Below are 16637 nucleotides of genomic sequence, written 5' to 3'. Positions count from 1 at the left end.
CAATAGTTCCATTTCAGCACAATCAAATATATTTCATTTCATCTTTAGTTGGACTTCAGAACTACTTCCGCACAATTGAAGTGCATCAAGTACAAATGTAGTTCCAAGTTAACAGATTTTAAATATACCAGTTTAGTTAAGCACAGTTGCAGTTTATTTTTAAGTACATAAATATGTAAATGTATTTGTAGTATACATACCATGAAATCAATTCATTTCAAATACATTATTAGAATATTTAATTTTTACTAGGGGAGGTTATGTAAAGAGAGAGACTTTCATTTAAAAATATAGGAATATCCATTATCTGTAAATGTATGGTAGGTAATGGCTTTCATTTCATACCTCTGTTTTTATGGAAGAAACAGGTACCCTTCGTCTCTCTGCCCTCAGCTCCATGGACAAGACTGTTTCAATCTCAAAAAGCCTTAGGGCAGCTTTTGCATTCTCAGGCTTAAAGCAATATCCACCTAAAATCAACAGAGAAAGAATATGTCAACAAAAGTGCACACTCCTTTGAGTTTAACTACAGCAGTTTAAACTCAGATTTGGCTCATGCAAGGAGGCCCTTGAAACAAACAGGAAGTGAATGGTATATTAGCATAGCATTACCAGTTCTATGGCCTTTGTTTCATGATTATTGGATTGAGTTCCGTCTTCTCATTGTGTTATCAACCTCTGCATTACCCTAATCACAATTCCCTGCCTAAAGTTTGGATTTGTCTTTTTTATCAATAAACATCTGCACATAGATTCTACTGCACCTACTGCAGTTGCAAGCTCGTTACAGAATACTTTGCCTAATCTGTGTCCAGTGGAAACATTTTAACTCTGGCATTATCGTACCAAATGGGTAGCATGGTGCATTAATCTCAACGTTATAAAAACTTGCAAAATAATACTGGGAAAAACTTAAGTAAAAATTTAGTTTGCATATATTTTATAGATACGTTAACAAAATAAATACTAATACAATTTTTTTTCTTAACATTTACGCATCTGGGATTTTGCTGTAATTTATTTTATTGCCCTAAATTTGTTAATGTATTGTGCTTTTATCTGTATTGTGCATATATTGTTTATCTGCATTATTACACCATTTTGTGCATTATAGTGTCTTGATTGTTGATTTAGTAGATTCCAGACCATAGCTACAGTGCTGTTCTGAGAACGGTGTACTAATACAGTCACATATATATAAAAAACATACACTAATTTAAATAAGAAACAGTATTTGGAGTTAATTTTGTGCGTTAAAAATTAGTAGAAGAGAAAAATGGTAATATACACACACAAACCTGTTACATAACTGATTCCATGTAAAACGGTGTTATCTGCCTTGCCAACAATAACTGCATCGACCACAATATTGCTGGCCATCAATTTTCTGGCAATGGTGACTGGATTACTCATGGAACTGTAGATTAGACAAAAAATTTTATCCATAATCATTTTAGCTGGTGTAGTAACATTAAGACCATCAATTCAAGTAGTATAGGAACAGATACACAAAGACACACACCTGAAATCGTTGCCATCTGTCAAACACAAGATGCGACATCTGCAAGCTGGAAAACTTTTCTTGATATTTTCAAGCTCTGAGATCCCACGAACAAGTGCATCATATAACCTAGTGTACCCAGATGCTTCAATAGCATGCACTTGCTCCTACATGTAAAAAAACAAATGCATTACACTGATTCAAAAATTATACAATTGGCATTAATCATAAATGTTTTTTTCTTTAATTCAGAGTGTAATAAGGTTTAAGATTGTTTAATAATCAGGAGAAATATACCTTGAAGGTTTTCCAAATTTTCTGTGAATTTAAGAAGAGTTTTAACTTTGTCGTTAAACATCACAAGGCAGATGACGTGCTGAAAATCATATGCCATACTTCGGTTTGAAAAGCTGTCAAAGATTTGCTTGACGGCATCAATTCGCATCATCTGACTGGCAGTGTCATAACATTCTTCCATCATTGAAGAACTTGAATCAAAGAGCACCTGATAAGAGCATTAATGAATTCATTTGAATTAATCGCTTGTATGTCAATGTAAATTATGCACTATGTATAATTTGTTATTATATCATTTTTTTATTAGTAATATTTGATTTTTTAAATTACTTAACTTGATGTTTATAAGTGAACATACAAAAATAATGATTTCATATCTATTTAAATAAGTCTATTAACAGTAACAATTTTTATGTGAACTGGCTATGGGGAATAAAAGCTTTGTAAAGCACTATGACTTCCCCTCAAAAAGTAAAGCATGAATCAAACTGCTGTGTCCTGACACAGTTAAGGATTATAGCCATTTGAAAGTAGTAAACATTACAAAAAACATTACAAACTCTAGTACTTACCACAATTGCCTCTTTGGGGGTTTTACTGACTTCAACAGTGTTGTCAGTTCTGGTATCATTGAGTCTAATAGGGGTAAAATTGGAAAAAGGAGAAAGTAATTATTTATACAATTTGTACCGTAAACCATACAAATATGTAAAAGCTTAAAAGAGCTGCTCAGTCAAGAAGTCAATTTGAAATCAATTTTTTTTTTTTTTTAATATATACATAAAATAAACAAACCATTAAGCTGATCAGCTAATGTAAAAGGTTTTCAATGTTTTTATTGTTAGATGTTTAAATCTGCTTTCATTGAACCAATTTATTTGCAGGCTATTTGCAGTTTATCTGTAGAACGCTAATGGTAAAACTGGCAGAAAAATACCATTTAAAATTGTTTAAACTGAATAGGAAAACTTAAATGTTTACTCTGGTGAATTGGCATTTATCAAAATACTATAATGTCATAGCCCCTGTCATTTATAGGAAAATATATACTTACATTTTAGCCAGATCATTCCACATTTTTTATGTTTCTGTTCCAGACAGACAGTCATAAACCCAAATCTTAAACGGGTCTCCCTTGTCTTTGCTCAAGTAAACACCTAGATTATCTATATAGATAAACAATGTTAGATCAGAATATATGACAACATTGATATATTTTGCTTAATATAAACAGGAAAAAAAAAATCTTATTATGTTTTTAACACTCAGGTAACCGAAACTTAGATGCAAATCTATTTATGTTGTTTATCTTGTATATTTTGTTGTGATGCCCTCGACTAAGGATTTTTCTGGTTGACCAGTAGTCGTTCATTTTAAGCATTAGTCGACTAATTGCACGTTTATCAATAAACCATTTAAATCATTATAATGGGCCTTTAATTGCCTGCATAGCCTAATAAGCACTCAACCACACGCATAAAGCTTGCCACAACGCAATGCAGAAGTATTGATTATGAATGTGTCAGGCAAAAACAGTAAGAAGACTTCATTAACATTTTAATAATTTGATTAACTAGTGCTTTCTTTGTTTTTTTGGTTTAAGAGATGAAGTCGGCGAGACTAACTCATCATCTCCACAGTGATGCGCCTGTATGCATGTTTCATACAGATTACATAATCAGAGAATATTTGGTTTCTATTTGAATTGGTTCATTTAAAAGTAGAAATTTCACTCTCTATATATTTTTAATGTCTGTAGGGCAAAAGATATACATGAGTTTCATACTTAAGTTCACAGAGACCGAGACAGCAGAAAGCACATCATTGTGATTGCACACAAATAAACAAAAGATGCATTACTCTTATCTGTATGACCAAAAATGAGGGAGTATTTTAAGAGTGACCACACCAGCGCCTCCACTTATCCTGCAATGAGTGCGCTACTGTTCAGCTTCCACTCTCCGCATAGACATTTGAACAACAAGCATTTCTATAGGTTAACATTAGATTGAGCGGCCATGTAATGTTGCTAATATATTTCAGATAAGCCATATTTGAGGTCATGGATGACAGGCGAGCATTTGGATGTCCCGCATTACCACATAGACTATCCGTTATCGATCTGTGACTTTGCATGTGGATTTTTTTTCTACCACTAATACAAATTTTGATCGACCAAGCATTTTCTGGTTGAATAACGATTAGTCAACTATTAGGGGGCAGCCCCAATATTTACAGTATAATCAATTAAACAGTCTTAGCTATTAGCATTCAAACAATATAAAAATTGGACCTTCACTGAGATACACCAACCGAGGAACCTCAGTTCCCATATTTGCCAGTTTGCAGTGGTGGTGTGACAATCAAGTGACTGTACCGTTTGACATCCTCAAACATGTCTGAAAATGTTTTCTTTCTGTTCAATCTGAAAGCTTTAAAAAGGCATTTTGTATAAAAATGTAATATTGTTTTATATATCCAATATGATATGTTTATTATTATATTAAAGTTTTAAGACTCTTAAACATGACATACTTGCAACCTTGTGGGGTGCTGTTATAAAAGATCCACAATGGAAACCTATCAAATGATGCCGGAAGACTAAGCGAAAATTTTCTCGATATCTTTAGCTCTTTGAATCGATGACTCCAGCAGATTCACCTCATCACAGTTTGGAATTTTTACACCATCTAAAATAAAACCTCATATTATGGATGCGGTGATGAATTAAGATGATGGTATAACAAACATCTCAGTTCCAGCTTTTACCTGTGATTTTTTCCAGTACGTATGACCTGTCAAATACTTCTGGTGTCCCTGGTACTCTCACTGGCTCACACAGCCGCTGGCCAGTAGGATAAGCTTTCAAGGAAATTGTAGCAAAGGTCTCTCAGATCAGTACTTTCATCCTGAATTAAAAAATAAAAATAAATAAAATAAGCAAATTTTTAGTGACTGCTACAATCACTGCAGATCTAGTATCTGTGAATATAACAGACCAAGACAGTATATTTTTAGTGATAATTTTTTTTTTTGTACAATATTAATAAATATGAATTGTATTTACTTTTTCTTTAAAAGATGTCAAGTCTGATAAATAACTTTTCTTTTTGCTTTATTTAATATTCTTCACAAAATTGTTAAATGTATAAAGCACATGTGGTCATTTAAAGATGCACATTACAGTCTGGTTATTGAAGAAACAGGCTGCAGTACTTATACTCCATGCTAGTATAACGAAAAATAGTTCCTGAACAGCTTCTAAACTGATTTTTGAAGTGCTGTGTAAAAAAAAAAAAAAAAAAAAAAAAAAAAAAAAAAAAAAAAAAACCCTGCAAATATACCTGTCCTTGAGTAATCAAGTAAGCCCAGCAAATATTTGCCATATTCAAAAACATCACCATCTTCAATGACCTTTGGACCTGATGATGTTTCATTACGATCTGGTAACAACTCTCGGAAAAAGAAAGTAAAGACCCTCAACAACAGCAATCTGAAATGAAAATAAAGGATTTATTTTACATTTATGATTAAACTTAAATATTTAAAAGATAACGTGCTCTTTAGGGTGCGAGTATGCTCATTATACCATGGTGTTTCTATTGAGATTGAAAATCAAGCTTTCCATTGATGTATGGTTTGTTAGGATAGGACCATATTTTGACTGAGATACTGAAAACTATTTGAATATCTGGAATCTGAGAGTGCAAAAAAAAAAAAAAAAAAAAAAAAAATCCAAAGACTGAGCGCCTTTGAAGTTGTCCAAACGATTTCTTAGCAATGCAGACATTATTAATCAAAAATTAAGTTTTGATATATTTACGGTAGGAAAATTTACAAAATATCATTCATGGAACATGATCTTTACTTAATATCCTAATGATTTTTATTAAAGGTATAAAAGAAAAAAAAAAATCGAGTAATTTTGATCCATACAATGGTTTTTTTTGGCTATTGCTACCAATAACCCCAGCGACTTAAGACTGGTTTTGTGGTTCAGGGTAACATATCTCAATGATAACGATTCTGTGCATAATTTGCACTTTTTTTTATTATACAATAACCTACCTTTTGGTTTCTAGGGTTACATGCAAGTTCCCACAGATCATTTGGAATAAACTTTGAGCCAAAGCATTGCATCCACTCAGTCTCCTAATATATGCAACCACTTTCTTAAATTCATCTCCACAGTGTTTTCGTTTCTAAAGAATAGGACAAAATACAAAAAAAATAAAAAAAAATCTTTATCAATAGTTGCACTGAGGAAAAAAAAAAAATAATACTGGGCCTCTGACGTTTGCAGCTGCTGGCCTCAAACCTGCTGTCAAGAAACAGTTACTGGTAATTACAAGTTGTGGATCAGTTAGCTCCACTATTTCTCATGGTTTGGTACCGGGATGTGTCCATAGACACAGATGATCATCTTATCATGGTGAATGTCTCTAACGACTTCAAAAAAAATCACCCAGTAATTAAATTAATGAAACAGCCTTGGTGTGTGTGGTGCGATCTATTAGATCTGAACTGATTTTTTTTTCTCTGTTGGACTGTGCTTTTGAACTGATCTTTGTTGTGATTTTGCTACTTTTTGAATAAACCTTTGTGGATGAAGCTGCATTTGTAATTTGTCTGCAACTTGGATTCACCCCATTCTAGGTGACCCAGGTTTTAGATCAGCAAGCATCAAACCTTGACAAAATAGAAATGATAATTTTGTTTGTTTGTTTTTTTTAACATACAATGGCATAGGAGCGTTGACAGAAACAACACTTAGGCCTTCTCTGTTTGCTTCACGGAGGGGTCTGACATCTTTTTGGAAACAAAAGACTTGGACTTGGTTTCTCATTATCAAATGATGACAGAGAGGAACTGTAGAACTGAATCCTCTGTGACTCTCCAAGCTCACTTAGTTTTGTCAACATGATGATTATATTCTTCGCCTCTGGAGAGAAGAAAAAAAAAAAAAAAAAAAGACACGTTTAATCTTGGAAACAATACTGAAAGATTTTTTGATATTTTAAACAATATAGTAAATCAGAAGTATAATAATAATAAATAATAATTAGCATGAACATATATAATTATAAATAATCATGATATGAGCATCAGTGACCTGATGTGAAGAACTGGTGCTGGTATACTACTTCGAGAGAAAGCCGTAGTGTCACATTCTCTCAGTGTATCACTTTCAAGGTTGACTTTGATTTTCAAAGTCTCCCTATTGAACAAATATAAGAAAACAAGATGACTGATGCGGATGTGTGACCCTGGCCACACAACAACCTTGGTGGCTATATACTGCAAATATACCTGTGAGACTTACCAGGAGGCTGGTTTTTGTGCCTCCATGGTGACATATCGAGAAGATTTTGGATGGTTTATTACTTTAGGAAGAGTACGTGTTACTCATTTGAAAAATCATTCACAAGGATGAAATGACTTGTCATGGATGAGCACCTAACTCCGAAGGTATGGGAGAATTTGGTAAATATATTTGTAGCAAATACAAAGGAATTAGACTTTTGGTTATATTTTATTCGGAATCATGCAATATCATCTTTCTGTTCCATTTGATGTATACACTGTTAAGATAAAAAGCAGCAAACAAAAAGTGTACAACCAATCCTGGGCTTTTCTATGCTTGACACGACAACCATTCATTCTGATTTGAAATTTCTATGGGTTTGTTTTGGTGAATCATAGATTTTCTATTTGTTATTAGGTGATCATGAGCATCAGTATCGTTACCTGAACGCTATGTACAGCGGATGACACTCAGCTCATTCAAATTCTGATGCTGGCTTCCCTTGCGTTGGTGGTAACTCTGTTAAATTTTCCCTTGGTGTAAATATGGCAAACAGTATTCACTCACACTTGCAATCTGTCTGTCCTTCAAAGACCCTTTAATAATAAAGATCTAATGCATTTTGAGAAAATTAAAATTAATTGAACTTAACATGCATAATTGATATTTGCAAGAAAGTCATAAAGTGTCAAGCCAAAAGTTTTTTTGATCTGGATTTTTGTATTGATTATTATTTAAATGTTACCTGATCTTAAGAATTAATTCACAACTAAATAGACAATCTGACTAAATGGTAATAATTGTTTTTTCACATTTGTACTGAATACAATGAGTAATCATGACTTTTAACCAAGAAGATATCACATTTGGTGCTGGAAACAATTGTCTCTACATTTGAAATAAACAATGTTTGAAAATGATCGTTCAAAAATATTCTAAACACCTAACATGTTTTGAAAAAAGTGGTGCATTCGGTCAAAGGCATACCATCACAGTGTAAAGGCATACAGACAATTTTCGGGTCAAACCCTGTTTTCATGGCATATTCCGCAGCATCGTCAGGTCCTCCAACTTATTTTTCTGTGAGGGATCTAATACCCTGTAACAAATGGTACATGGGACAAAAAATATTGTAAAACTGATAGTTCTGGTATTTATTATAAGTGGCTAAACTAGGTTTAAGGCTATTGTTAATTACTCTATATACAACATACCGTTCTCACTTATAACGGTCTAAATAATGAAATTTTGTTCCTTTCCGAACGTGGTACATCTACAAAGCGCAGTTCTGGCATTGATTCTATACGGGAATCTAACTTCAGGAACTTTCACCGGATGTCTTTTTCATCAGAACCATTTAGCATAGATTTTCAGATTTCTATTTGACCGACTTTTATTACATCTGAGGACCTCACATGAACTCTTCCATCCTGTGTCTTCAGGAGTCATAGCACAAGTTGTTCGGTTGATTTTTGCAGCAACAATTTAAATTATTTACCCTGACGGACACACATGGCTCCCATTCATGATGTGTCTTGGACTGGAGCACAAGTGAGCAGCGCGCAAGGCAGCACATTACACTACACGGGTGTTCACCAGGTTGGACTTGCTTAGGAGGTGGTGACCAGTTCCTGGTATCCTTAAGGAAGCCAGTTCGTGTAAGCAATCCGCTTGAATCTGGAGGCATGCTCAGCAGGTTCCTCTGAGTCCAGCGAAAGCCTGGTTACTGATGTCTTCCAGTTGGTGAGGAGCTGGAAGCCATTCTGAATGAAATGGATGACGGTTCGACTAAAGTTAACGCCCCATGTCAAAGCCCTGCATACAGGGGGGAAATCGGCTCGCATGTATTGGCCAGTGCCACGCACAGATTAAAATTGACCTCGTCCATGTGAGAAATCACATTGTGGTTGTTTGGGACAGTGCTCTCATGGTGGAACATGGAGCATCGAAAATCCCCTTTCATCAGGCCTTCCCTTTCTTCCGGACTCTCGACTTAAATGAGTTGTGAGGCTATCATCCAAATGGGCACATTTTGACAGAAAGCGAGCAGTACATTTCCCCCCCCCTTTTAACAAAAATTGCATCTATTTTACCAAGATATTCTTACCACCAATTATTTACATGTTGTATTTTACAAAAAATACCTTGCTTACATTGCCCATCCTTCCTCCCTGATATCTGAGTCTTCTGAAAGTTGAAGAGTGAAACTGATGCGGATGTAGCCCAAGTATGAGAGTCCCCATATAGTTGGAGCACAAGTGTGCTCTGCATTATTCACCCATCCGCAAGTGCAAACACACAGCAGTGAACATCTATTGAACTAGCACACCACTGCACTATGCACGCCGACAGAAGCAGGCTCGCCATCTTTACCTGCCCTGCAAGGGAGGCGATGCTGAAGGTTTGGTCTTAAGGCCAGGGCGTTCCCTTGGTCTTTAGAGCAATCAATCTAAGATACCTATCTCTTGCAGTAGGAGAAATCCGTGAGCTCTGGAGTGGCGTCCAATAAACATTCAATGAGAGTCACATTTTAGCAGGCATCCTGAGTCAATAGCCCTAAAACTAACAGATGCCAACATTTCTTCCCCTTCTCAGGAAAAATCCATGGTTACAATTGTAACCTAGATGTTTCTTTCTGTTTATATTTATAAACCCCGGTAAGTGGTAACTAATTTAGATCCAAGCAGTAACCTGAAACGGTGGTTTTACAGTCCATTTTTGGTATCAGCTCCGCTTGTTTCAATATATTCCTCTTTTCTTTAACCCTTTGGTATTTCGTAAACGGGTGGCTCTAAAATGTACACAAGTTTCACTTACTCTTAAAAGTTGGCATTGTGATACTAATGGAAAATACAATTGACTTTGTAAATTGATACATTTCGTTGGATGTTCCTCATTTTTAAGTTGCTTTTGATAAAGTCTCTCCGTAAATATGTGGAACCATCTCGGAGCTCATGGTAGATCCCTTTTTGATTATTGTGTAAAAAAAAACAAAAAAAAAAAAAAAAAAAAAAAAAAAAAAAGTTTTCTTAATTTGGAAGATGTTGAAGGAGACCATTACCTTTGAAGACCTACTGTTCCGACAAGTTTTGGAATCAACCGTATTTTGGACAAGGTTGGATAGTGAAAGTCATAAAACCATAAATAAATCTAGATATATTGTACTTAATAGTAAAAGATGATAGTGGACCTTACATTTAAGCACACGCATCTTGTTTTTTGACATCTCATCCGTGGCCCTATATTACTGTCAATTGTCCTTTTAGAATGGAGAAACAAGAACATTAGTAACCATTTTATGAAGTGTGGGTATTAGAAAGAGTTACCTGTGATTTCTTGTAGCCCAGCACATTTTGGGAAAACGGTAGGATTATTGCAATGAATTAAGAGACTTCATTAAAGGCATTCCTGGCCCTCTCTGAACTGGTGCATTGGCCAATTCTTCTTCGCAGATAAGCAACCATATTGGTCCAGACCGGTTTCCGCTCTGCGTTGTGAAAAATCTATTAACAAAACAAACGGAAAATTACCTGGATTCTTCACATCGTGCGTTGATTTCATGTCATGAAAACTTGTACAGGGGAGAATGGGGTACGGATGCCAGTCACTACTGGTTCTAAGTTGGACCCTCCTCCCCTTTTTGACCAGTTATAAACTGCAGAGCATCCTAGGGGTCGCATATCTTTCAAATGAGAGACCATGCACGTCCACCTAATTTGAGGCGCTTCTTGTATTTACTTTCAAATATAGATAAAATATAACATAGATCAGGATTCTAACGTTTTCAAAACAACATTTACCGCAATTGCTTGTGTTCGTCAACATCGAAATACACGTTTTTTGACATGGTTCCCCTGAGGTATATATCCACATTTTATTGGCTAAATGATAACGTGGTATTTGTGAAGCAACCACGCTTGTATAATGTCATGCATATGATGTTCACCAAAATAAAGTAAATATAACAGAACAGCATTTACTACACAGAGCCCAAACATACAAGACATCGACATCACAAATGGATTTTTAAGGTCAGGCTACTCATTGACGATGTCAAAAGCAATTTCCAGTAGCTTCTCGGTCCACTCCGGCTCTCAATCGTTAAATTGCTGCTTCCCCCTGTACGTATTTAATTCCAGTCTGAACTTCTGAAGTAATTTGAATATTTTAGCCATCCTGAACCACACACATTCCGATACTATAACAACTTTCTGTGGCGACGGGTCAAAAAACAGTTTTTTCATTCAGCACAGGGAGTGCACAAGGATTGGATTTTTGCAGACAGAAGGACGATACGCCGATATTTTTCAACTCCTTTTGGCGACCCCGGATGCAGAATGCAGGTACCGATAGCATTTGCTATTGTTTGGAACCAACAAGTCTCTCCTGTTAAAGAGTAGAGTCCTCAGATCAAGGCCATAGTTTTGTCCCTGCCCTTATCACTTATCTGAATTCTCGGGCTGAGTCAGATTAAGAGTCCGTGTCATTTTTTTCTCTGCCCCGCTTCCCCATTACCCAGACACGCTTTGCAGCCATTAAATAACCATTTTGTTTTTACCTGGCAATGAGGTCATATCATTAGTTTTGTTGTCTTTAAGTTAATTTAGAAAACATGTAAGGGATGTCAACGAATACCATCTGGATTTATTGAGCTTCCGAAGATTCGTAGTAATCAGCAACCAAATTCGAAGCTTCGGAGGGAGGGGGCGGAACATTTTCTGGTCTTTCGACAGCGTGTCAATACACAAGAACGCAGCGGCGCAGCACGATAGAACCTATGATCGCAGTCTCCTGGATCGCTGGCACGACGACAATTCACCGACAGTGAACTGGCTGCGGCTGCCTTCTATTTATACACACAATTAAAAATGAGTCCTGTCAAAGGGTAAGGCTGGATACCGCGTCCGGTCCCTTGACAGCGTGTAATAATTCTCGGCGAGTCCAAATTAAGTCTGTGTCCTGTTTATGCAGTTAATTTATATATGCAAAGAACCGTTCATCCAATCGCACTCCCTTACACGCACGACTGTAGCGTTGGCTAGGCAAAACAAAAGGTAGTCCCAGTGTCACATTTTTTGGTGCAATATGGACATGCGACACGTTCAGAATTAATAACTTTTAATAATCTACATACAGCACGAGCCCGGAAGTGTTTGCTGGCCTCATGGTCGGCAGGGAAGTGCTGCCAATCAACACAAACTGTCTAAAATAAAACCTATTAGTGGTGCAATGGATCACAAAACTCATGGTTCAGATCATATTATGGAATTTGAGTCACGGATCGGATCATTTTTCTGATCAACAGTGAAAGCTTACTTTAAGTACTTCTATACCACAGCAAAAACTACTAGCTTAGCTAATAAAGTCAGTAATAAAACAAGAACAATTACACAAATTACAAGCATGGATGAATACAACACACAGTTACAAATAAAGTCATTAATAGTAGCATTCAGGTGCAGAAATATAATAATTAAGTGTAAAATAATACAATAGCGCTCGCTGCTTAAATACAGTTAAGTTAAATACAGATTAATCTTTTTCGAGCTGTGGAGTTGTTTGATTAGCAGACAGAATCGGGTAGGCTATTTAATAGCTGCTGTCTCTTTATAAGGGGTCATATGTTGGGTGGGAGGGGTGCGAGTGAAATTAGACAAACTGGGGGGGGGGCGCATGTCCTAAAAGGTTGAAACCCCCTGGTATAGCATAACATTTGTCCGTCTACACTACATAACCGAAAACGCATGTCACGTGACCATTCATGCACATTGGGCATGCGCGTAAAAGTGTTAACAAGTCGGTTGCTAGTCACTGGCAGGTTCAACAATGAGCATGATGGCGAGGAAAAGCAAGGATGTCTTTGTGTGGACAGATGATGAGGTGGAATTGTTACTCAAAGTAACTAATGATAACAAGGCGGCCGAAAATATCGATTAGGAGTAATGCCTAAACAAATACAGCGACATACACGACAGATTTCATCCATGTTACCGTTCATGATACGGTTACACAGTCGCCAAGGATACGCAGAGATCACGTGGGCAGCCACGCCATCGTTTTCGAAAGTTTTTTTTTTTCAGTTTAAAATAGGTCCAGTGAAATGGTTATTTCACTGTTTAGGCAAAAAAAGTTCGCTACTGCTGGCTACATTCTTCATTTGTTTGGCCTTTTGTCATAAACTTGGCAACAATTATTTCAGTGTGTGTATCAGTACTTTTTTGTATATTTTCCAGCACATTTAAACCACGCCGTGTATAGCATTTTGGACTGATCCAATATTTAAGAGATACTGTAGGCCTATAACATTGGTAACTCTCATCACCTTTCATTTTTAATCAGATGCTCCGAATGAACATAAGGGTTGGAGACCTCTGGTCTCCAGTGTCTACCCATCGGAACATCTGAACTGGGGTCCAGTACTCATGTAATAGGAAGCAAGCTTACGAAAGTTTACTGTTGCAGATTTGCGTAAAGTGCAGTTTATATTTTACTGTTAAATTCACTGTGGGCTTATAATCAGTTTGAGCAGGTGGGATAAAATTTGGCCTGTTTGGGGTCAGGATTGGCAGTTTTCTCAACATTTTTATTGAGGAGAAGCTAACTTCTTGTACAAACAAGCCCAAGTGTGGCTTATACGCAACCCAGTCACCACGTTAAAGGCTTAGATTATGCGCACACTGCATTAGTGATGCGTAATTAAGGAATCATCAGACAATAGTATTCATGACTGAGGTCCCTACCCCCATAACAAGTCCAAAACCTACCTAATTCTTCTCAATCTGGCTTACATAACTTCCCAAGAAAAGCCTTAACTGTATGATCATATATCTACTTAAATGGTCCAGGATTGGTACCCTGCTTGAAAGCTGCTGGCCTGTTATTGCGATTTGACAGCGTTACCCGCCACAGCTGATGTTTTAGTGGGGTGTTAATTTCAAACCCTCCTGCCGTGTCTCATTTGGATATACGGTGCGGAATTCACTGCTGCAAGCATCTTTGGGCCGTCATTTGGCTCGCGATTGACAAAATTACATTTTATACAAGACTTCATGTGTAGTGTTTCAGTTGTTTTCAACACATCTTGGGCTTGTTTGACTAGGATAATATATCATTTTTAAACGCGCCGAGTTTTTCATGTCCCTTACAGTCGTAAACTTACAATGTCATATAAACTAATGTTTTTTTTTTTACGCTTTCCAGTATACATCACACGATGCTGAGTAACGTAAAATTACAACCATGTGGACATCTTTTCCGAGGCAGAATGATAGTGTTGTTAAACTTCTCTAAGGTTGTAGCCTACGTTTCTTAGGCTTCGCATGATGTAACGAACCGCTCCGGCTTTTTTTCCCGGCGCCAAGAAGGATTCTAGCTTCCGTTAGGGTGCTCTTGTGTTCCGGTGTTTAGCGCGCATGCGGAGAAGCACTCGGCTGCAGCCTGCAGATCGAGGCGGGGCTGCACCTGGGGCGGGGTTGCACGTGCAGCCCCGCCCCATACTTACTCTGATTGGTTTGATCGTCTTTCATAGACGTACATGATAAGAAATGTGTGTGTAGTTAGTGTAGGACGGAGTATGTTGATTAAAAAGCTAAAAATGCTGTGCAGTTTTATAAAGCCTTCATTATAATGCACAGAAGAAAAAAAAAAAAAACATTAGTCTGTAACTCTTCATGTCTGTGAAATGATTTTATTAAATTAAGCTGACTTTTAGGCTAACAGACGAACAACCCACTACATTTAGTAAATTAATTGGGTTTATTATCCATAGTGGGAGGATCAGGCCTTTAGATAGAAAAATGAATTATGAATCAAATAATTTTTGAAAATTTTATTATTTCATATCATCAGAGTATGAGAAAGGAAATGAAAATGATGTATCAGTATTGTTTTAATTTATATAACATGACATTGTTACATATAATAATTTGTAATGTAGTTGATAAATGACACTGCAATAATGTGTCTGTGTGCCATTTCAATTTTTATGAAACTTGAATTTTCTTTACTATATTGCAATTTTTCTCCCTTTTATTTCAGAAAATATGCTGCTCCTCATTATTTTAAAGTGAAGAAATCGAGAAACTTTTATTTCTACTCATAAAGTATCATCTATTTATATTAAATTAATATATTAAACTGGTATCTTCTCCGATACCCATTTTACGACCATTATTGAGCAGATTCTTTTCAATCAGCTGGAATGATTTGGGACATTCTACAAACCCGATTCCAAAAAAGTTGGGACACTGTACAAAAATTGTGAGTAAAAACAGAATGCAATGTGAGAGTTTCAGATCTCAATATTTAATTCAGAATACAACATAGATGACATTAAACGTTTAAACTGAGAAAGTGTATCATTTTAAGGGAAAAATAAGTTGATTTTAAATTTCATGGCATCAACACATCTCAAAAAAGTTGGGACAAGGCCAGTTTACCATTGTGTGGCATCCCCTGTTTTTTTCTACCAGTCTGCAAATGTGGGGACTGATGAGACAAGTTGCTCAAGTTTAGAATGTGGGAATGTTTGTCCATTCTTGTCTAATACAGGCTTCTAGTGCTCAACTGTCTTAGGTCTTCTTTGTCGAATTCTTCCTCTGTATGATGCGCCAAATGTTTATCTTATGGAGTGAAAGATCTGGACTGAAGGCTGGGGGCCATTCACTACCCGGATCATCTTCTACGGAGCCTGAGTTTGTAATTGAGCAGGTTAGGGTCTGGCATGTCATGTTGGAAAAATGCAAGGTCTTCCCTGAAAGAGACCAGTACGACGGTGCCGGATGGGAGATCTGTTTGTTCTAGAACGTGGATATACCCTTTTCCCCCAAGCATTGCTGGTGCCATTTCACAGCTCTGAAGTGCCCATGCCACACGCACTCCTGCAACCACACCATCAAGATGCAGGCTCTGAAATGAGCGCTGATACAAACTGGGTTGTCCTGGTCTCTTTAGTCCGGATGACATGGCGTCCCAAGTGTTCCAAAAAAGAACTCAAATTTTGATTCGTCAACACAGAACGTTTTTCCACTTTGCCACAGTCCATTTTAAATTGGCCCAGAGAAAACGCCTGCGGTTCTGGATCATGTTTAGATATGGCTTCATTTTTGACCTATAGAGTTTTAGCCGGCGAGGGCGAATGGCACGGTGGATTGTGTTCACCGACAATGTTTTCTGGAAGTATTCCTGAGCCCATGTTGTGATTTCCATTACAGTAGCATTCCTGTATGTGATGCAGTGCCGTCTAAGGGCCCGAAGTCCACAGGCATCCACAGTATGGATTTTCCGGCCCTTGGACCCTTACTCACAGAGATTGTTCAGATTCTTGGACATCTTTGATGATATTATGCACTGTAGATGATGATACTGAGAAACTCCTTTCTGATATTGCTCCACTATTTTTCGCTGCAGCATTGGGGGAATTGGTGATTCTTTGCCCATCCTGACTTCTGAGAAACACTGCCACTCTGAGAGGCTCTTTTTATACCAAATCAAGTTGCCAATTGATCTAATAGTTGCAAACTGGTCCTCCTGCTG

The 16637-nt window shown here is 36.8% G+C and overlaps 1 protein-coding gene across 3 annotated transcripts in view; it reads right to left on the bottom strand.

Moving 5' to 3' along the window:
* The window catches only part of LOC109111021 (ubiquitin-conjugating enzyme E2 E1-like), a 164009-nt gene that overhangs the window by 4886 nt on the left and 142486 nt on the right, over positions 1-16637 (bottom strand). Inside the window, exons 1-10 of one of the 3 annotated variants that reach the window (XM_042731243.1) lie at positions 5143-5220; positions 4568-4707; positions 4334-4488; positions 4092-4230; positions 2853-2964; positions 2371-2434; positions 1799-2006; positions 1523-1668; positions 1299-1417; positions 346-470 (exon numbers count right to left, since the gene is read on the bottom strand). In XM_042731243.1, the coding sequence (XP_042587177.1) occupies positions 346-470; positions 1299-1413 (240 nt within the window). In that variant the 5' untranslated portion in view covers positions 1414-1417; positions 1523-1668; positions 1799-2006; ... (4 more) ...; positions 4568-4707; positions 5143-5220. Of the gene's footprint in view, positions 1-345; positions 471-1298; positions 1418-1522; positions 1669-1798; positions 2007-2370; positions 2435-2852; positions 2965-4091; positions 4231-4333; positions 4489-4567; positions 4708-5142; positions 5221-16637 lie in introns of those variants that run through there. The other 2 variants (XR_006155614.1, XM_042731244.1) reach the window with 2 other exon arrangements.

This window comes from Cyprinus carpio, chromosome B9 (genome assembly GCF_018340385.1).
Source record: "Cyprinus carpio isolate SPL01 chromosome B9, ASM1834038v1, whole genome shotgun sequence".
Lineage (NCBI taxonomy): Eukaryota > Metazoa > Chordata > Actinopteri > Cypriniformes > Cyprinidae > Cyprinus > Cyprinus carpio.
This window is presented reverse-complemented; position numbering and strand designations above follow the sequence as displayed.